The sequence below is a fragment of the Sebastes fasciatus genome, chromosome 14 (genome assembly GCF_043250625.1).
Source record: "Sebastes fasciatus isolate fSebFas1 chromosome 14, fSebFas1.pri, whole genome shotgun sequence".
Classification (NCBI taxonomy): domain Eukaryota; kingdom Metazoa; phylum Chordata; class Actinopteri; order Perciformes; family Sebastidae; genus Sebastes; species Sebastes fasciatus.
This window is the reverse complement of record NC_133808.1, coordinates 19498163-19520110: the sequence shown is the minus strand read 5'-3', so window position 1 is coordinate 19520110 and position 21948 is coordinate 19498163. Positions and strand designations below refer to the sequence as shown.

General features: G+C 43.6%; 1 protein-coding gene across 3 annotated transcripts in view; it reads left to right on the top strand.

Moving 5' to 3' along the window:
- The window catches only part of map3k13 (mitogen-activated protein kinase kinase kinase 13), a 35186-nt gene that overhangs the window by 8141 nt on the left and 5097 nt on the right, over positions 1–21948 (top strand). The window contains exons 2-12 of one of the 3 annotated variants that reach the window (XR_012597168.1): positions 3796–3873; positions 15544–16268; positions 17106–17289; positions 17446–17637; positions 18479–18637; positions 18776–18934; positions 19114–19222; positions 19930–20039; positions 20262–20378; positions 20867–21010; positions 21175–21928. Coding sequence is in view for 2 of the 3 variants with exons in the window: in XM_074659528.1 (XP_074515629.1) it covers positions 15611–16268; positions 17106–17289; positions 17446–17637; positions 18479–18637; positions 18776–18934; positions 19114–19222; positions 19930–20039; positions 20262–20378; positions 20867–21010; positions 21175–21928 (2586 nt within the window). In the remaining variant the exon portion in view is untranslated. Of the gene's footprint in view, positions 1–3795; positions 3874–5037; positions 5301–8751; positions 8884–15543; positions 16269–17105; positions 17290–17445; positions 17638–18478; positions 18638–18775; positions 18935–19113; positions 19223–19929; positions 20040–20261; positions 20379–20866; positions 21011–21174; positions 21929–21948 lie in introns of those variants that run through there. The other 2 variants (XM_074659528.1, XM_074659527.1) reach the window with 2 other exon arrangements.

Sequence of the window (21948 nt, the reverse complement as noted above, 5' to 3'; positions counted from 1 at the left end):
CAGGACCTTAAAAAAACCACATAAAATAGTGTAAAACTGGCAAGTTTTAAATTAAATCAGACGTTTTCTGATTAAAGAAAACGTAACAGTTTTAGCAAATTGTCTTATCTTCAATTCAAAGGAGCACAAAGGTTTTTACAGAATGTCGATTTAGAAACAAATTAAACAACTAGTCACATAAAAAACCTAGCATGCGTCCAAAAAAGAAGAGCATATAATCCTTGATCTAGACATGGATGTCATCTGACAGTGAAAGTGAAAAATGCTTTTTTCCACTGTGTGTAATTTAATCTTTGATGCTGTTTTTTTTACTTACTTGCGTGACATTTTTAATCACTTGCATTGGAGAGGATTTTGTGGTGACATTTGCTAGATTTGATTACTTCTTCCACCAGTGCATTTATCATAATTTCATGGGACGCAGTATGATACACGCCACATACCTGAACATGTCAGCATTAGACTGAGCAGACCTCCATGGAAGTCTTATTTATGTGACTGTAATCATAGATGTGTGTGTGTGTGGGCCAGCGTGTCTATACCTGGCCGCTGCATGCGATGGCAGATTGTAAAGGTAAACCACGGTAAGCTGCGGTGATGCTTTTTCTCTTATTAATGCGGAGGACACAGGAGCTGTCAGTGCTGTTGTTCCGCTGCTGGTGAAATAGTAATGAGTGTGTATAACGGAGCTGAGCCAGTGTGGTTTACAGCTCTGTTGCACTTGGAAGGCGAGGGCACATGGACCCCTGACTGGCTGTGCAACATGTCTGTGTGCCGCTGATGACAGACAGAATTGGAGGCTTTGGCCACCACTGGAGAAAAGCTGATTGAGAGGTCAGACTCTTTTTATCTCTTTGGTTCGGAAATGTTTAAAGAAGTATTTTTTGACCACCTAAGACTTCTTAAACCCTCTAAAAGCTGAGTAAGGACATCAATATGTGATTATAATGCAGATGGGGCTTGGAATGAGTAAATGTAAAACATAATTGTTTGGATCCAAAATGTCTAGGTTATGTTTCGTGGACAAGTAGTCGATGTTAGGGCTGCACAATTAGTCCAAATTTTATCGAAATCGCAATATGGATATATATAATATACTGCAATTTTCAAATCTCAGGATGAGGAGGAAATTTGGTAACAGTGAAATGTGTGTCAAAATACCCTTTTCTATTAAATATTGCACTGCAGAGATGTCCTGGACTACACATCATATTCTACAGACTTAAGAAAACATCTTTGTTTGGTACAGATTGCTGCAAAAATCTCACCATAATCATTTTAATATGTTTTTATCAATGAAAATGAGAATAATGATGTAAAAATAAAGTAAATGCAGCAGATGGTCGGTACAGCGGAGGTGTGTTAGGAGGGCCTGAGAGGACATGAGTGTTTTGTTTACTCATCATCACAAAATAATTGTTTCGTAATCTCAGCATAATGAACTTTGCTTTTATTCTGGTTGTTTTTCTTGTGGTAGTGATGACGTCATTTATCAACAGACATACTGTACTGAAATGTATTTTTTCTACCTGAGGAAGTCATAATCAAACCGGAGAATGAATGCGCTCAGATTTCAGCTCGTCGCTCTCCAAAGCTATTTGAAACTTTTAATTAAAGTTAAATTAATTCAAATCTGTGTTGCGAAGTTGAAGGATGGAAGAAAAACAACGAGAGAATGACAACTAATTTCAAAATGAAAGCCAGCTCTCGTATAGACATAGATCACTGTAACTTCTATGGGTTTTTGATGTGGTACTGAAAATGAGCTGTTTTATGTTGGCTTACTACTGTATATATTTGTGCAGTATTGGATGGGTGGATGTATAAATAGATAGTCCTCACTAGTGCTGCCCCCTCTTAGTCAACTAAGATTTCTTTAGTTGTTTTTTATGTTTTTTTTCATGATAAATGACTTATTTCCAAGTAACTTATGAGCACATCTCTGGTAAACACAAAATTTAAAGGGGTGCTTTTGTGTGATTCTTTGTGGAAAAACTCAGTTTTTTAAAGATCTTAAAGAGCTTAAAGTAAACACAATCAATATTTGTTCGAAGCTAGAACTAGGGGAGCGTTTTAAACAGTTAACTACATATTTAAAACACTGGAAAAGCTAATTTTTAAACAATACTGCAAATGAAAACATGACAACAAACTGAAATCGCCATATCACTGCTAATATTAGGACAGAGAGGCTTTGAGGAACATAAACATGTCAAAACCTGATTTTGTGGTGAGACAGTTAACCATTTGTTGGCAGAGATATGGGCACATAAAAGCTCCAGAAATCACAAGAGGGAAGTTTGACACATGTTTCCTCATCTGGGTCTCTTTTATCTTCATGATATCCTGTTTTCTTTATTCTTTCACAACGTTTTTACAGAAGTACAGAGCATCCTATGGCCATGTCTTATAAAATCCTTGTACTGTATTATCACAACTGAATTTGCTGTTTTGGTCTTAAACATGTTTAATTTCTATTAAAGAGTACTTAGTCGGGGGTGTTTCTGGCTTGTTTTCGTAATACAATGTGGCTTTGCTTGTTTCCACGTGAGCACACAGGCTTGTGATCTGCTGACCTTTGGAATTTCGACCATAGAGCAGAGCTAGATGTTCTCGCTATGCAAACAGCTCAGATGCTCTTATGGATATCTAATACCTCTTTCTCTCTCTCTCTCTCTCTCTCTCTCTCTCTCTCTCTCTTTGCCAATATTTAACTAGTGTCTTTGGGAATTCCCCTGCTGTGTTTCTGTGTATGCGGTGTTTACAGGAGTGTGTCTCCAGCAACATGCCGAGAATAGTAATTCCGGTTTACACCCTCTTTTGTTCTCCTCGGGGCCACAAGAATGCTTGACATTGTGTTAATTTTGCACTTTGCATCACAAAGGTGTAGTTTTCACAGATCCAACAATCAGCGAAACACACTCACCATTCCCTTAACGTCAGTCCCATTAGAGGCAGCATCCTCGGCCATCTGCACCGTGACTCATTTGACTGTCATTTCACGCCATTTATAGGCCGCGTTTGGAAGTCTCCCCCTCAGCCTCGCCCCGGGATACCAGATCTCCTCCCCCTGGCAGCCCTGCGGGGGTGTGGCCTGAGGATGGAGATTTAACAATGTTGCTCCAATCTCCCAACCCCCCACCCACCATGCATCATTACCTTCCTACTACTCCCTTCCCTTCTTCATCTTCCCCTGAGGTTTGGGCCTGTAACGAGAGAACGGGGTGGAGCATCTGCTCCCCCGAGCTTTTCCTTTCACCCGCAGGCCGTCCCTCTCAATCAGTCTCTTTTTAATATACCCCCTCTGGTCGCAGTCAGTCTCAATCTCTGCCATCACCACTCACAAACACGTATATATCACCATTACCTCCCTCCATCTGAGCTGCATCCCCTTTTCTCTCCAGTCTTTTTTTAATATCTGATGACTCAACCGTTCTGTCAATTTCTTAATTAAAATGTTGCAGATGGCGATACCTTTGTCAGCTCTCTAGTTGTGCGTTATGGATTCATGCATCTTCATCAATACCAGTCCTCGGTCTGTACCATAGACTGTATATAAAAAGTGGACGTAGTCACCGTAACGTCACCCATTGCTTTGTGCACTTTTGAAGCCTCGAGTTCGGCATTTTGGCCGTCGCCTTCTTGGTTTTTGGCTGTTGCCATCTTGGTTATTTGCAACCAGAAGTGACACGAAAGGCTGGAGTTAAGTACAATCAACGTGTTGCCCACTGGTCTTTACTTCATTAACATGTCACTCACTCATATGAACCTCTCTGTGTGTGTGTGTATGTGCAGGTGAGAAGCAAGACGGAGCCGAACCTGAGGACCAGATCACTCCGCAAACCTGTGAGATGCTCAGAAACCCCCTGACAGGTCAGTACATGCACACACCTGCAGACTAATGCACAAATGTGCTAGGAAGCTGAATGGCTGAATGAAGTGGTTTCACTTCAGCATATTGTGAGATATTGTGAAAGACATTAAATGACCTTTTGGGGAGAAAAAAGAGCGGATCTTCTGACATTGTGGATCTGACCTTTTGATTTTTCTCTGACTGTCGTAGCCCTTCAGCCCTGAAGCTTGAACTTTTTTATTCTTCTTGAGTTTGGACTCCTGTCAGGGGGTTTGCTTTGAGATTTGAGTGCTCCTCCGCATCATGAGAAACTTGGCAAATTGGCCAAATTCAAATGCTATCATTAGTACATAAAAGCCAGATTTCCACCCCAGGGACTTTTAGTCCCAGGAACTACTTTTGGAAGAACTAAGAGGTTCTTTCAGCCCATTGTTGTTTGCGTTTCCACCTTGGTCTAAAGATCCACGAAGATTAGCCGTATGAAAAAAGCAACAGCTGTTTTACACGCCGTTTTTGTTTGCAACTAATGTCAAAAAGCGCCATAAAAAGCAACGAAACAGGCATCATTATTTGTGCGACACTGCAACAACTGTAAGCGTGGAGGAGATTCAAGTCGTGCTGCTGTTGATCGTGATTTACTTCTTTGCAAATGGGGTCATTGAGTCAACGCTGGAAAAGAGACGAGCGATAGTAGCAAAGCGGTTTCAAAATGCCCGAAATGCTTTTTCAAAGTCCTGCTGGATTTCGTCCTCAGCATAAATGCTCAACGAGGCCTGGACTTCGGCATCGGTCCATCTGCAACCTGAAAATCGCACGTTGCGTTAATGCATTAAAGAAATTGGACTACAGAAACGGATAGTCCGTGCTAGAATACAGGGTACAGTGTGCAGTCATATGTGAGATGTTGATACAATTGGCATGGAGAAAAACTGATTACTGATTTTGTACAAAGGGATTTTCTCTTGTGCAGAAACAGTCTGTCCTACTTACAGAGACGCCACTGCAGCCTAACCTGCTGTTCCCAGCTGGTGCTGCTTTGAAATACATCCCCCCCTCCTCCTCCTCCTTTTCTTCTCCTCTCCTCTTCATCTCTCTTTACTCCTCCTCTCTGAGTCTGTGCAGAAGGCTCCACCCCTCCTCCTCCTCCTCCTCCTCTGCTCTTTGAGCCGCGTCCTCTCTGCGTCAGACAGCTCCATTCATGAAAAGTGTGACGTGAGCAGGTCTTCAGCGACCCGGTGACGCTGCCAGCCACCCACTCACATCCCAGGTGCTGCGGGAGTTAGAGGAATGTCCGTCACTCTCCAGCCTCTGTCCCCTTTTCTCCTTGCTTTTCTTGCTGTTTTTCACCATCTTGACCGTCACTTCAGCATCTTCTCCCCCGGCTTTTTTTCTTCCCGTCCCTGCCCTCAGAACTGAGAGAGGACCATGAATCTGAGCTCTGTCTGCTGTGAGTAATGTGCTGATGCTGTGTCTTTGCTGTATGTCTGAGTGGAAGCGGTATGATGTGGACTCCTGCTTGTACATTTTTCTTATATATTGTTTTCTTTGATGTGTGTGTGTGCAAGGAGACATTCAAGTGTGTGCTTTTTGTGTACGTGGATCAGCTGTGTCAGTGTTTGTTCAGTAGCAGTGCTGCAGGAGTGTGTTGAGCGGTCGTGCGTCGGTGCGTGCAGGAGCTATATTTAGGATCAGCGGTGATGCTGCTGCTGCTTTTTGATGCAGTACGTCTCTGTGCCCTCTGAAGGACGGGTTGAGACGTAGGTAAAGGTATAGACCAATAGATCCTCCCCTGCCCTCCACCTCCTGATGGTAGCAGCCGGAGGCGTTATAACGCTGGTGGTCAGAGAGGGCAGACTTTTCTGGGACACACGTGTATTGCGCACACGCCACGGGCATTTTAAGTGCACAAATCACATTCACTTTTTTTTCCAGATTTTGTCTTAACTCTATCTCAATCCATCTTCCTCTGCCTGCTTCACCATCTTCGACTCTTCTCCCCCCCCGCTTTGCATATGCATCCATCTCTTTATTTTGCTTGGCTTGGCAGCAGGAGCGCTCCATGTATGCCCACCTCTGTCCTCTGCTACTAAGCATGTTTATGTAACTGCACAGGATGAGTAGCCGGCAGCCGGGCTTTAGAGGGGAGGAGGAGGAAGAGGAGGAGAGGAGGAGAGGAGGAGAGGAGCTCCATCCATCCAGATTCTCCACAGAGTGTTTAAAATAATATCTGCATATTCATATCCATGAGGAGTGGGTTTTATTTCTAGAGTGTCTAAGTTGGGTTTCCACATATATTACTAAAATATAGATGAGGTTGCAGGGATAGTATGAACCCAGGAGCTAATAGAAGCACTAATGTGTATTGATTTCCTGGCTTTCTGCTGTGGTAGAGTCTGTCTTCAGGCAGATGAAAGGACATGTAGTACAACACCCACTTCCTCTTGTTAAACTCACATGCCCCATTTTTATTTTTTGCTCTGTGTATTTTCATATTGCGGCCATCAAAAATGGTGTCAGCCACAGCCAGTCTCCTGCAATATGGTTGTTTGTCTGTTGTGTCACTTTTTGTGTGTCCGTCTCTCTCCCCGGCCCTTGTTGTTGGCGGGCCAGGCAGGCCGTCCCTATTAAAAGAGCACAAGGGGGATTGTTGTGGCAGCAGCTGCTCTGGTGTGCAGTGTTGAGTGTCTTTCTATTTGTGTGTGTGCTGCTGTCTCCTGGCCGTGCAGTGCAGGGCAGACAGGCCCAGTTCACATGGAGCCGGCTCCTCTTGTGTCCTTTGTTGTCGCTCTGGGAGTCTTTCCCATTGGAGCGTGGTCGGTACAGTATCACGCCGCAAGCAGCCACAGCAGAAGCAGAAAAAGCAGTTTCTCTTTCTCCTTTGTGTCCAATCTCTCATTAATTTTTTTTCTGCTCTCACTCTCTTTCTGTTTCCAGCCATGAAATTGTCCTCGCTATCTCCCTCATTCATAACCCTTCATGTCCTTTTCTGTCTCCTTAATCTGCTTTTTCTTCCTCTACTTTTCTCTCCAAGCCATTCACTGTCTCCTTGGCCCCACCGTCCCTTTCTGTCTGTTTGCATTCATCATCTATCCGGACGGATCTGGTTAGCATTCATAAATAGAGCTCTGTAAAGCTTTATCGTTAAGCATTGCTGGGAACAAAGAGTCTGTTTGACTGAAAAGGCAGATATTGAATTCTTGTGAGTATATGCGGGATACAGTAGTTTCACATTTTAGGAGGCTGTGTGTCCCGGTTGCAGCGCTGGCTGCAGCCTCACTGAGAGGAGAGGCTGGGAGAATGAAGCTGGAGGGAGAGTGTGTGACGTGTCGATGGCGCGCACTCTTTTCTTCAGTTATTTATTTTCTCCAGTTCTGGCTGGTACCGGCTGAGGCTATTTGAGGCACAAGTTTTGTGTTTGGAGTGCTAATTATTCACAGCCATGTTAACCCATATTCTTCTAGAACGTGTTGGTCAGCTGGGTTCGGTTTGTTGAACTCACTAACAAACTAGGAAACCTACACCGTCAGACATCGATGTTTTGAACTTCAGAAAAAGAGAGGCCGAGGTGTAGCTGTTTTGTTTTTACTAGGGCTGTCAAAGCTAACGTGATAATAACGAGTTAACACAAAAGATCCTGGCATCATATGGAACTAGAAAACCTAAAGAATCCATTGGTACCAACCATGTCATACTAGTAGGAAAGAGGTGAAATAACGCTCCAAACGTATGCTAAATTTTAGTGAGGAAAAACTGGTATGGACATTTTCAAAGGGGTCCCTTGACCTCTGACCTCAAGACATGTGACTGAAAATGGGTTTTATGGGTACCCACGAGTCTCCCTTTACAGACATGCCCACTTTATGATAATCACATGCAGTTTTAGGGCAAGTCATAGTCAAGTCAGCAGACTGACACACTGACAGCTGTTGTTGCCTCTTGGGCTTGAGTTTAGCATGTTATGATATGAGCATATTTTTTATGCTAAATGCAGTACCTGTGAGGGTTTCTGGACAATATTTGTCGTTGTTTTGTGTTGTTAATTGATTTCAAATAAGAAATATATACATACATTTGCATAAAGTAAGCATATTTACCCACTCTCATCTTCATAAGAGTATTAAATACTTGACAAATCTCCATTTAAGGTACATTTTGATCAGATAAAAAACTAGTGATTAATCAAGATTAAATACTTTAATCGATTGACAGCCCTAGTTTTGACACTTTCATCCTCCTATCAGTGAACTCTCTCTGGTAGTTTCATTCATCCCCCTGACCTGATCCATCCTTCACAACAAACCAGGCGTATTCCAGGTGATCCCACGCGGCATTTTCCCTGTGGCCTCTAACAGGAGAGGCTTTGACCTTGTTCCCATTTGCCCAGCAACACCAGTCAAACCCCGAGCAGGCCAGCAGGTAGGCAGGCAGGGATTATTCCTCTGCGGCCTGCTTTTCCTCTAGCCACCACCAGGTATTTAAGTCCACTCAGGTGAGTCACCAGAGGGAATCAGAATATAAAGAAAGAGGGATTATAGGGAAATGTCAGCCATGTGACAGCAGATGCCTGAACGCTGTGCCAGAATTTGTTTATTTTACCCTCCACTGCTGTGCCCGCACCAGCAGATTATTACTTTCACCCACCTACAGCAGGCTGTCCAATCCCTTCTGGCAGGACTCACGGCCATGGTAGCGAGGGAAAGCTGATTTAGACATCGGCCCACATCCCGACAATCAAATCAGGACTGTTGGCAGAGTCGTGTTTCCGAGGTCCCTGCACTTGATGTTCATATTGCTAAATATGTTATAATTCTGTCTGCCTCTAATGGCAAAGAAATCAATGAGCAGCATGTCTCCCGATTTCTGTTTCGTAACATTGATTAGTCACATGATGAAGTGTGAGCCTGAAAGTCCATAGTCTGCATTGACAAGGAAAACAAGTACAGATACCAGAGTACAGCTGTTCAACTGTGACCCAGAATAAGAGATGGTCACGTGTAGTTCAGACTATAGAGGCTCCAGAGCTACTGATGGTAAGAGACTCTTGTATTTGTCCAGTTTATGTTGTTTTTATGCTCTAAACTTTTCCTTTTATTGGTTAGTTGAGGCGCTCAGTGGAGACGAGTGCTGCTCTCTCTATCCATGTTTGTTTTAAGAGAGGAGGTCAGGATGGATAGAAGCAGTCTGGAGCTGGTATTTATCTTTGCTTGGGCAGTATCTGTGAAAAGGTTTGACTCTGGCTCAGTTTGCAGTCATATGTCTCTTTAAGCCTATGAAAGTCAGATTTATTATATATCTGCTGTGCGGGTGTTGGTAGCTCATGTGGCTGAGATTTTTATCCGTCTTCTTTTGAGGTGAAGAGCTGTAACGTGTTCTTTGTTGTTCAAAAACCATGTATGGTCAGTCTGCGAATTTGTGGCTAAATTGTTACACAAATAATCAGTGGTCATGTCCATTATGTTAAATCCAGCAGTACATGTCCACCAGGTCCGGCGAGGACACTAGGGGACGCGCTGCTCCACTCAACTGGCCGTTCAAGTGGTGACGTTCCCTTTCGTTGAATGCACTTGATTGGGCCCTGGTTTTCTGCTTGCTGTTTCAAATGGGAAACAACATGGCGGCCTGCTCGTAAACTTTCTGTTATTCCGTCTAAACAATCCACCAAAATGTACTTCTGAAAACATTTTAAGCGAGAAATAGGCCATGTCAAGGCTGAATGTTGTTTCATTTTAGAACTAGATCGCCTAGTTTGTAGGGCTGGCCCTCTGCAGTCCAGCAAAAAATGTCAATATGTTCTGATTAGGGCTGCCCAATTAATCAAAAACTTATCGAAATCGCATTATGTCCTACTCCAATTTTCAAATCGCATGATGAGGAGGAAATTGTAATATTTGTTAAAGGTGAAATGTGTGTCAAAATACCATTTTGAATTAAATATTGTGCTGCAGAGATGTCCTGGCGGCACTTCATATCCTACAGAATTAGGAAAACATCTTTGTTTGGTACAGATCCCTGCAAAAGTCACACCATAGTTATTTTAATATGTTTTTTCAATGAAAATGAGAATAGTAATGTAAAAATTATTAGGTCATATCACAATTGCAGTATCAGTCAAAATAATCTCAATTAGATATTTTTTCAAAATCTTACAGCCCTAATTCTGATGAATGCAAGATACTATTTTTACCCATCCTCACTTTAAAAATAGTGAAGACAACTATGTCGTTGTTCTTAAAAAGCAACACTATTCTGCTCTCTGTGTGACAGGCTTTTAGTGGATTCAAAAGTGACCTCCGGGCTTTTTTGGCCTCTCCAAACCTGAGTGTTGGATGAGAGCGAGTGTGACTGGTAGCAGAAGGTCAGGATGGATGCTGTGTTGACATGGTAACGTGTGAATGATGAGGTGCGATAGCAGCTAAATTGGTTCTTTGTTGGTGGCACAGCTGTCACCTAAAGGGAGGTTCCCCCTATGGGTCCCAGCAGGGCTTCCCTTAATGAGGAGCAGAGTGATGGAGACACAGATGATGCTACTGCTGCTGCTGTGTGAGTGTGAGCATGAATGCAATGAGCACCTCTGTGCATGTTAAAGGTCTGTCGTTGCTGCATTAATATATTATGGAAGGGTCCAGCTGCTTTTGTGAAAATACAGTATGTCGAATCTAAACAACCACGTTGGCGTTTGCTGAGCGCCACAAAAAAACACCCTTCCCCAGAGGATTGCTGGGAGTAGTGGGATTATTGGATCCGGCCGGACACGCCCCGGGCATATGTGTGTGTTTGTGTGTGTGTGTGAGCATGTGTGGTCTCCGAATCTGATCCCCCTGCACCACCAGCTGCCATGCACACACACACTAACACACACATACACTCGTATAAAGTGTGGTACAGTAACAATATTAGAGAGGTATTTCTGCTCCACATCTATAAGTGTGTTCATATGCTGAAGATGTGCTTAACCAGGATGCATTGTGCTATTGGCCACTGACATTAGGTCGCCTTTATAGAGGCAAGAAATGAAAGGAAGTGTTTAGAGGATATATGGAGGGGGAGGGATGAATAGGGTCTGTGTTTGTACAAGCTTGTCTCTAGAGCCCTGTAGAGGGATTAAAGGATCAGCCCCTGATAATTTCTCTCTCTCTCTCTTCAGCTCTCTCTCTCTCTCCCTCTTTATTCTTTTTATCCACTCTGCTGAGCATCTGCATTGTTTCCTTCTCTGAAGCAATATGCACTTCATGCAACGAAATACAAATTTTAACACCAGAGGGACAGTCAGTGTGTCCTTTTCGTCCTGTAAATAAATGACAGTGTAAATGAAACCCTGGGCCCTTTCTTGATGAGGCGCAGACATTATTCATGGGATTTCTATGGACATAGAGATCTTCCATTAGAGATTAATGGGAGAGAGCGAGAGGTCCGTTTCCTATTCTCGGCGTCGGATATAGATGCATAGACTCAGTCCTGATTCAGGAAAGAGATTGGGCAGAGAGAGTACAAAGAGGCTGAATGGAGGTTTTCTGTCTGCTCTGTAGACATTATTTTGGCAAGATAATTGCGCAGTTTTAGCTTGGTTACTGTACAGGTTTATTCCTTAACGTGCGTGTTTCTGTCCGGCCGACCACATCCACCCACTGCGGCCCACGTCAGAAGCCCAGCTCCGAGAATTGTCCGTGGGGTGGAATTACAGCACGGGCCTCTACTCGCACAGCTCGATTGTCTCTGCTGTGGAAGGGACGGATTTATTGGATACCTGAGAGAGCATTCTCTCCTTCCCCTGCACTCTCAGCAACCTGCTTAGAGACAGGCCTGCATTATAGATGAGCTGCTGGCAGCCACCACACTCTCACAGCGCTCGGGTTACCCCCCAGTAGATACACACAGATACAGTACATGCATTCGCACAAGCATCTCGATGGACCAACGGACTTGGACGCATATCCTGTAACTGTGAGCATCTCCACTTTTAGTCCTGTCAGGAATTTATAATCCCCTTTGTCTTTCCCCATATTTTCTGTTCTTCATTGTATTGTCAAATATCCTAAAGTAAAAGTACATGAAACCTGTCTTGGCGGAGGTCTGTGCTCTCCGAGTGCACTTCTAGTTTATTAATATATTTCCCTCACAAATTAGTGGTATTTTCTTTTAATTGTAAGGGGCACGTAATGTTTTATACTTCTGGTGAATGTAATCCAATCAATCTTATTTCCATATCTGTATTTTGTATATACTGTACAGTTCCCTTTGTTAACACCTTATTTTGAACACCGGACATAGTCACACGTGTATACTTCCGCTAACTTTGCCAAGTCCGTCGCTAGCTCTCCTGTCAGCTCCGTTCTCTTTATACATCCATGCTCAGCTCCATCGGGGCCGTTTGAATGCATTTAACATAAATGTCAGTATTTGGGTGCTCTACAGTTGTAGCGTCGGCCGATTTGACCACGGAGATGAGAGTGACGGCTGGCTTGACCGCACGTTACCGCAATACGATAACGTTTCCTGTCCATGACAGAGTTAGCATGCAGCTTTAGCCATGATGTCTAGCTCTGATTATCCTGGCAATGTGTGAAACCCAAAGTGTTTCCATACTTTACTGGATGTGTAGTGTTTACCACGTTGGATTTAAAATGTGAGATTGCAGGTCATATCCAAGTGGAACCTTCGCCGTTTTCTGCTTTGTCGTTTCAGCTAACTACGGCCGGCTGCATTTTATTTTGGTGACGGATAGGTATCGGATAGGATGTTACATTACTCAGACTACAACAATAAAAGCGATAACTTTCTTCTACCTCCACATAGACTCAAATGAAGCAAATATATCGATTCTGGCATTAAAAAACTGATTTCAAAATCAATCAAGTTATCTAAAGCTTTATTGTTCTTTGACTTGCGCCAAGAGAAAGAGCTGTGCGTTCATGCCATTGTTCTCCACAGAGGGCAACATCAACGAAGTGTGTTTGAATTGGACTTCAAGCCTGTCCCCTTCTGGAAACCTCCACGTAACACAGAGCCAGCTCACTGCTCGGCCTCTGCGTCTCCTCCCTCCTGGACTTTGATCTCCTGTTCCCGACTGTACACACTGTACGGCCTCTCGCTATCTATCTCCCTCTCTCTGTGTCCCTCACTCTCTGTTTTCGACTGCCGCCTCAAACTTGATTGGATTTCTAAGGGCATGTCCTCCAGGGTTTAAAGGGAGGGAAGAAATCAAGTGACATTATACAAAGCAATTGATTCACTGCTTTGTGCTGCTTTTTTGCCAAGATTTGGTAAACAAGCACAGTCAGACTGTGGATAAATGGCCATCTGTTTGTCTGAAAACACAGTGTATGCTACAGTTGCAACAAATTAAAGCCCCCATGTGTGTAGGGTTTTAACATTTCTGACTTTGGCAACTCCCAGTGGTAGTGTTGAAAAAGACACTCTGGCAGACAACATTGCATCTCAGCTGACCCAGGGACACTGAGATGAAGAGAAAGAAAGAAACACATACTTTAGACCAGCTGCCAGTTTTTTTTTCAGGATTGTCACATTTTTTCTACAAACAAAAACATTTACCATCAGAATAATTAGATGTTAAAATCATGCAAAATGCTACAATTCAATTCAATATGCTTTATTACCAAAGCGTCAAGTATTAATGAGATTATAAAGAAAAAGAAGATTGTAGATTGACAGATGTGGTTTTCTTAACTACATCTATGATATAATAAAAAAGCATTTTCCATTCTTCATTGTGAAGCACAGGATATTCAAGCATTAGCAGGAATAGCCGAAAAAAAACAGTATCCAAAAAGTTCCACACCTGTAGGTCACGAGATGAAACCTAAGGCAGTTTAATTTGCTTATGAAGACTGTGACATGTTATTAATAGCTCAGAAAAAGGTAGTAGGTGGTCCTGAGTTGAGATGAATATGTTGCACCGTATTATCCTTCTTTATCCTGGTTTATTCTTTAAGCTGTTAAATATTCTTACAGCTGTACATATATTTGCGCTGAGCTCATTTGTTTGAGAAATATGTGTTCTCAGGTTTCTCTTGACATCGAGCTTGGGGCTGTTTGATGATTTAAATTCATTGGAGATTTTGAAGCTGCTCCCTTTAATATTTCTGGGTGTATTTGGCCATTGCTGACAAAGTTGCAAATCAAAGAGCATCTCTAATTAATGGAAATATTGGATTTTATAAGGCTGCTACTAACTATTATTTTCTTTGTTGATTAATCTGTTGATTCATTTCTCGATTAAATTGATTAGTTGTTTGGTCTATAAAATATCAGAAAATGGTGAAACAGATTTGTTATTTTGATAATGAGCTTTGCTTTTATTTTGTAGTTTTTCTTGAGGTAGTGACGATGTAATTTTTCAACAGACATATTGTACTTAAAGATATTTTCTGTCCGAGGAATCTGTAATCAAAGTGGAAAATGAATACGCTCCGGTTTCAGCTGCCATGCTCGTCGCTCTCCAAAGTTATTTAAAAGTTTTGATTAAAGTTAAATTAATTCAAATATGTGTTGCAAAAATGAAGGATGGAGGAAATGCAATGAGAGAATTACATCTAATTTCAAAATGAAAGCCAGCTCTCGTATAGCCGCGGATCACTGTAACCTTTGTGGGTTTTTGATGTGTGTTATCAGTGTTTCCCAAAGCCCAAGATGACGTCCTCAAATATCTAATTTTGTCTGCAACTCAAAGATATTCAGTTTACTGTTATAGAGGAGTAAAGAAACCAGAAAATATTCACATTTAAGAAGCTGGAATCAGAGACTTTTGACTTTTTTTCTTAAAAAATTACTCAAACTATCAAAATAGTTTGCGACTTATCGATTAATCATTGTAGCTCTAATTTTTATATAATTTTTCATCAGTGTGATAATTTCTTCTGATGATATCTTGATTTTTCTGGTTTTTAATTTGCTGGAGTAGCCAAACACAGATACTCCTGTCTGGATATGATATCTATACAAACAGTTGCTCAATTAACTTATCAGAAAAACGTCTTAATCACAATACATATCAATGCGTACACTAATAGGCAGGGTAAGATGACATGGACTTTACTTCTGGTGATGTTGTATGTTTGCTCTGCGGCTGGCTGGCTGGTAGCTATGGCTGTTCCTGCTGGTTAAGCAGTGAGAATGGGCTGTGCATGCCAGATGTTTTGCTCTCTGCGGTCCTAATACACAGCAAGACTTTTAATCCCTGCTATACTGTTACTGCTTCACTGAGAACATGGTAAAGCCCCGGTTGTTTGTGTGTGTGTGTGTGTGTGTGATTGGTTTAGTCCAACTGTTTCCTAGAAATTTCCCAGAATTGCATTATTTGTATCTACTCTGCAATCTTTCATTCAGAACCTCTGTCTCTTGTGCGCTGATTTAAAGCCTCTCTGATATTTCTGACCTCCTCCACCCTGCAGTGTTTGCCCTCCATAGTTAAAAATAATCATCATTAATGTAAGCTCCTTGAATCCCAGATCTATGAGAGGAAATGAGAGGATTGCATTTCTCTTTGTGGAAGTAATAGGGCCCCATGGCAACAGTTACCATCGTGTTTATGTTGCATCAGAGGTGTCTACAATCATCCAAATGGATTTAACTCCGTTATTTATTTTAATATGCATTTTTTATTTTCTGTGGACTTCATAATTTAGATAACCTGTCTCTCTTTCTTGTTCTGTATCCATCTCCCCACTCTGCAGGTGATTTTCAACATTCAGCCAACACAGTGTGTTAGGACGCACCCCGCTCGTTGTCACCGGGTAGCCCATGCACATGCACGACACTATGGGTAGCTCCCCCGAGGTGCTCTCGTGGACTTCCTGCCCCAGTCTGCTGGTGGGCAAACTGAAGGAGGAGCTCAAACTCACCGTGGCTGGGGACACCATGAAGAAATCAAACTCGCCCAACTCCCAAACTCAGCCTCTTCAAGCCCCTCCGTCCAATTTACCTCCTCAGATTATCACAGACCTGGCCCCGCCGACACACCTGGCCGTTCCCCTGCAGACGCTGCAGACGCCCGGCCAGGACGAGGACTCAGTGCTGGGGGGTACAAGTCCCCCAAACATAGCCTTGAGTGTGGACTCAACACGGAGCGAGGGTGGACACTTTGACAACAGCGTGCTCCAGCTGCAGGAGCATGACCACGAGGAAGCCGGATCGCCGGCCTCCTGTGAGCACGGCGGGTGTGGCAGTGGGATGGAGGAGCAGATGGTAGAAGGGGACTGCCCCGTGGACCACAGTGGAGAGGGGAGGCAGAGCCACCACCACCACCACCACCACCACCACCCTGATGACATCAAGCTGCACTTCCACAGAGCGGGGCCGGGGTCGGGTGGGTTCTTAGAGGGGCTGTTTGGCTGTCTGCGGCCTGTCTGGAACATCATCGGGAAGACATACTCCACAGAATACAAGCTACAACAGCAAGGTTAGTTCTGGGTTGCATTTATTTCTGCATGGCATCATTTTAGGAAACTAAATGCTCTGTGTTTAATTCAAATGTCTCTTTAAGGCTTCCGAACAAATGTCAGATTCCCTCCTGTTTCTCCTAATGTAGTCTGAAACTGTAATTGAATAGCCAACCCAAGCTTCACCATATTGCCGCAGTGGGTGAATCTGTACAGCTGTCAGTTTGAATTGAGGTCATGGTTAAGGTGGACTCACCTTGCTGCAGGGCTGCCTGCGCAGGCTGGACACAGAGGCTGCAGGATACGAGTCGAGGTCAGACAGAACTGGGCTGGGTCTAGTGGTTGGGCAGCTAATGTCCAAATGTAGTGGGCTGGAGATTTCAGCTTCTCCTCTACGCTGGTTTCAAAACCACATAATGAGTACGGAGCAGCATATGACTCACTGTTTGACGGTTATAGCAGTGGTACACGGGCCGTTATTTTTGCACTTTATGGCTAGAAAATATGATATCTAGTGTAAACCATGTTGGGTGTGTTTTTCTTGCTGTGATTCTGAAATAATATGTTCAGATGAGGAAGGTTGTAGGAAACTTAAAGTACATGACATTTATTTTGAAAGTGTTGTGTTTTTTCCTCAAGATATTTACCGTACAGAAAAGAGACCGTTATCAATCTATTCACTAAACTCAGCAATAAAGCGACTAAGCTCATTTCTCAAATGTCAAACTGTTCCTTTAAAGAGCAAATGTGACATCACAAAAAGTTTAGATGGAAAAAAAAAACGCTAAAGTTCAAAATTAGACTTTTATATACAGTTCAAAAAGCCAAAATATATAATGTAATTTACTTGTTTCCAGACATGTGGGAGGTTCCTTTTGAGGAGATTTCGGAGTTGCAGTGGCTCGGCAGCGGTGCACAGGGAGCCGTCTTCTTGGGCAAGTTACGCAATGAGGAGGTGGCCATCAAGAAGGTGCGTGAGCAGAAGGAGACCGACATTAAACACCTGCGAAAACTCAAGCATCCAAATATCATCAGCTTCAAGTAAGTCCACAACCACTTGACTTTGCACGTTACCTGATGTTGTCTTGTTATTTTCAGCTGGTGAAGCTCTGATGGCGTCCAAATGAAACATTGGGGTTCGTCATTGTCAGGATCCGTCGGTCTATAAATGTCTTTCCTGTGTTTTGTCCACCGTAGGGGCGTGTGCACCCAGGCGCCTTGTTACTGCATCATCATGGAGTACTGTGCCCAGGGCCAGCTGTATGAGGTGCTGAGGGCGGGGAGGAAAGTGACCCCCAGGATGCTGGTGGACTGGGCCTCAGGCATCGCCAGCGGAATGAACTACCTACACCTGCACAAGATCATCCACAGAGATCTCAAGTCTCCCAAGTGAGTTTCCAAATTTGTTTATTATAATTGTTATAATTCTTCCTTCAGTTTGATTTTTATAACTGTTTAACTCTCACCACTGTTTAATCTGCTGCTATGAAAATGATCAAAAAACCATTGAGCAGAATTTACAATTGCGTTGAATAAAAATCCAGTTAAATGAAATGAAAATGTTCTTCCAAGGGAGTACGGTATGTTCCCTTGGTTTGCAGCTGTTATGCAGCAGCCCACGGGTGCTGTGGTCGAGTCTTAAAGCTGATCAGCCTTGTTTAAGATTTCTTAGCCCACAGCAGCAACAACAATTCATCCTTTTCAGCTCTGAGTAGTCTGACATTAACTCAAATGCCATTCTCAGAATTAAAAGCTAGTCCTGTCTCATCCCCTGCACACTGTAGCTCTGTTTCTCTAATCAATATCATCATGCTGCTGCAGTGCCAAACACTGTATTAGTCAGCACAATGATAGCAGGGCTGAATGTGCTGGAAAGGTCAGTCTCATTCAGCTAATGGGACGTTTCAGATGCAGAAATGTGCTTCTGTAACAGTCTTTCCTACAAAATAAAAGCCATACCCCTTTTAAAACCCGTGGAAATGTCACAGGAAAAACTTGGCATCGGTCTGAACGGTTTAACCCAGATCATGTCGGTTTGACAGTCCTTGGCTTCAATATGAAAGGGTGAACATGGCTTTTTATAATAACTCTTGAATTACTGTACAGTTGATATAGATTATTGTAGGACTACCGTAAACTTGTATGAGATGGTGTCTTTTTTGGTCCTCTTAATCAAACAGTCTGACCTTGCTAACAACTCTGTGTGCTTTCTGTTTGTGTCTGTTTTTAGTGTTTTGGTCACCCACAATGACAATGTGAAAATCTCCGACTTTGGAACATCCAAAGAACTCAGTGACAAAAGCACAAAGATGTCATTTGCGGGTACGGTGGCCTGGATGGCCCCAGAAGTGATAAGAAATGAGCCTGTGTCTGAAAAAGTAGACATCTGGTGAGTACTTAAAATGACACAAGTTACAGTTACATACAGTTACAGAATATATCTTAGATAAAAGTCTAATATTTTAAGAGTCATCTGTTGTTGATGTTGCTGTTGTGAGACCTGACTCTCTTTCCTTTCCTGTTGAAGGTCATTTGGAGTTGTGTTGTGGGAACTTCTGACCGGAGAGATTCCCTACAAAGACGTGGACTCCTCGGCCATCATTTGGGGTGTTGGCAGCAACAGTCTTCACCTTCCTGTCCCCTCCACCTGCCCAGATGGCTTCAAAATCCTCATGAAACAAACATGGTGAGCGTGGATCATATATTATGTTTAATGGCATCTCTGTCCAGCACGTCTGTTAAAAAGGTTTTGTGCTGCGTCTATACTTCAAGATAAATGCTAACAATGCACCACACAGGATTGCCTAAAATTACACTCTTACCGTTCTCATTTAATCTCCTCTCACTGTTATTTGCTGATTCCAGGCAAGGCAAGCCCAGGAATAGGCCTTCGTTTCGTCAGATCCTCCTACACCTCGACATCGCCGCTGCTGATATCCTAGGAGCTCCTCAGGAGACCTACTTCAAGTCTCAGGTCAGCACTATAACTGCAAAACACAATAAGCTTCACTTTGTATTAGTCACAGGACTCTATACACTTGTTGATGTGTACCAATAATGAGTGTAGTACACAATAGACAGCATTTACTGGTTTGAGATAATATTGTTCTCTTGGGCACAGTGCTGAGTTTAAAGGAACAGTGTGTAACATTTAGGGGGATCCGTTAGCAGAAATGGAACATAATATTAAGTATGTTTTTTTGGTGTATAATCACCTGATAATAAGAATCGTTGTGTTTTCGTTAGAATGAGCCGTTTATATCTACATAGGGAGCGGGTCCCCTCTCCACAGAGTCCGCCGTGCTGCAATGCCATGTTTCAACAGTAGCCCAGAATGGACAAACCAAACTCTTAACTTTTCCCGCTTGGGCCGGAGTCGATAACGTTACTCGCTCCCGTCGCAGCTGCTCTTTCTCTTTTGCTTCACCACTCACTTCCCACTTACACACACACAGTCTCCAAGCACTCTACTCTTACAACAACTGGCTCCAGAGAGGGCCATTCGCGTTTTCACGTCGGCCACCGTAGCAATCCTACACGCTTGGCACACGGGACAATTTGTAATCTGCAACCTCACCGCTAGATACCGCCAGATCCTACACACTGTTCCTTTAAGTCATCTGATGGCGTTGTGTGTGAGAGTGGATTGTCAGATTGTTGACTGTGTCCATCATATTACAGGCAGAATGGAGGGAGGAAGTGAAGAAACATTTTGAGAAGATCAAAAGTGAAGGCACCTGTATCCACAGGCTGGACGAGGAGCTGATCCGACGCAGGCGGGATGAACTCAGGTGTGCAAGAAAGTTGACATGACCACATTTATAAGAAAAGAAAACCATAGTAAACACCTTGTAATCCATAGCTCCTCCTGATTTCAAAATGACTTGTGTATTTTTTAATAAATTTAATTATTTTTGCGTGGATTTTTTTCTTTGTGTTAATGATGTAGTTTTGAAATTGAAGCAGAAGTTGTTGGAAGTGAACATTTGTCTGCATTTCCCAAACTCTCTCAGGCACGCACTGGACATCCGGGAGCACTATGAGAGGAAGCTGGAGAGAGCCAACAACCTCTACATGGAGCTCAGTGCCATCATGCTGCAGCTGGAGGTCCGAGAGAAGGAACTAATGAAGTATGTAAATAAATCCTTTATCACAGTAGTCATCAGCTATTGTTACTGCTGTCCTGCTCTGTTCCTCATTATCAGCCTTTACTTGTGTTAATACTGCTATTTCCTCTTTGTTAAAGGCATTTCCAGTAATGTTTAATATTTCAAATTATTACAATGGCTGGCAAGACAATTGACTGTAAGTTCAACTAGTGAGAGGAACAGACTATGTGTGAAGTCACTAGAACAATAGGGCATTTTTGAGTCACATCACAAACAATTGTCAGACATTTCTTTCCCACATTTCCGCCTAAACTTCTTAGGCATTTACTTGTTTTTGTTCGGGAAAGACTCAAATAAAAAAGCCTCACTGAGTTTTTCCTCTCTTGATTTGTTGCCAATTCCGTGACCTATTTTGTCACCCGTCAGGATTTCCTTCAACTCTCTGTAGAACTGAATGTGAATGCTGTTCACTGTCATATAACGCCAAACTAATTCTGCCATCCCTGTAGGAGAGAGCAAGCAGTGGAGAAAAAATATCCCGGGACCTATAAGCGCCACCTGGTCAGACCCATCGTCAGGTCCAACGCTGTAGAGAAGCTCATCAAGAAGAAAGGAAGCATGTCCCACAAACCTGGGATGCCCCCTACTAGAAGGTCTGAACCGAATACAACTAATTGTAAAAAAAAAAAAAGACAATTCTCAGTCAAATAAGATGAATTACTAGATGTTCTGGTAAAGCCAGAAGTGTCCTTAGAAGACATTGGACATACAGTGTGTAGATACATTATGTTAATGTTGCTGAATGCATTTCTTTTAGGCCAGACCTGCTTCGTTCGGATGGCATCCCCAGCCTCGACCCTCTCCCCTCCCCTTCGCCTCTCTCAGCCAGCCCGAAGATCTCCACACCTCCTGGCAAAGCCCGCTACCGAAGCAAGCCTCGTCACCGCCGGGCCAACAGTAAAGGAAGCCACAGCGAGTTCCCCGGGGTGCTGAGGCCTCTTACTGGGGCATTAGATGACACCCAGTCTCTCCAGGAGCAGCCGTTCCTCCATCACCACCACCACCATCCACCAACCGAGGGGCCCTTCCTCCCCCTGAAGGGCCGCGAGGAAGCCGTTGTCAACTGTGCCAACAACCTGCGCTACTTCGGCCCCGCCGCTGCCCTCCGTAGTCCTCAGACGGACCACCTGCAGCGCCGCGTTTCTGGCTCCAGCCCTGACCTCATATCCACTGCTGTGGATGCAGACACGCGACAGCGGACTTCCATCACCGGCTCCAATCTTGTTCCAGGTGCTGGTGCTGGTTCTTTGTGTCCCTGCTGCCAGGCTCACCCCTTCCCTGGCTGCCTACACTGTCAGGAGACCCCTCCTGCATCCAGCCACCCAGAGTTGCCCCACTACTCCCTGCTCAACACCCAGGAAAACACTGCATCCTCTTTAGGGGCTCCCAGCAAAGATCCAGCCTTAGACGGAGAGGCCACAAAGAAGGCTCAGCCACAGGAACAAGAGGCGTCCCAACGCACTCACACCCTGCTCACCGCACTGCCCCGCACCCTCAGACCTCTCAGGAAGGTGAGCGAAGCTGGTCGCCT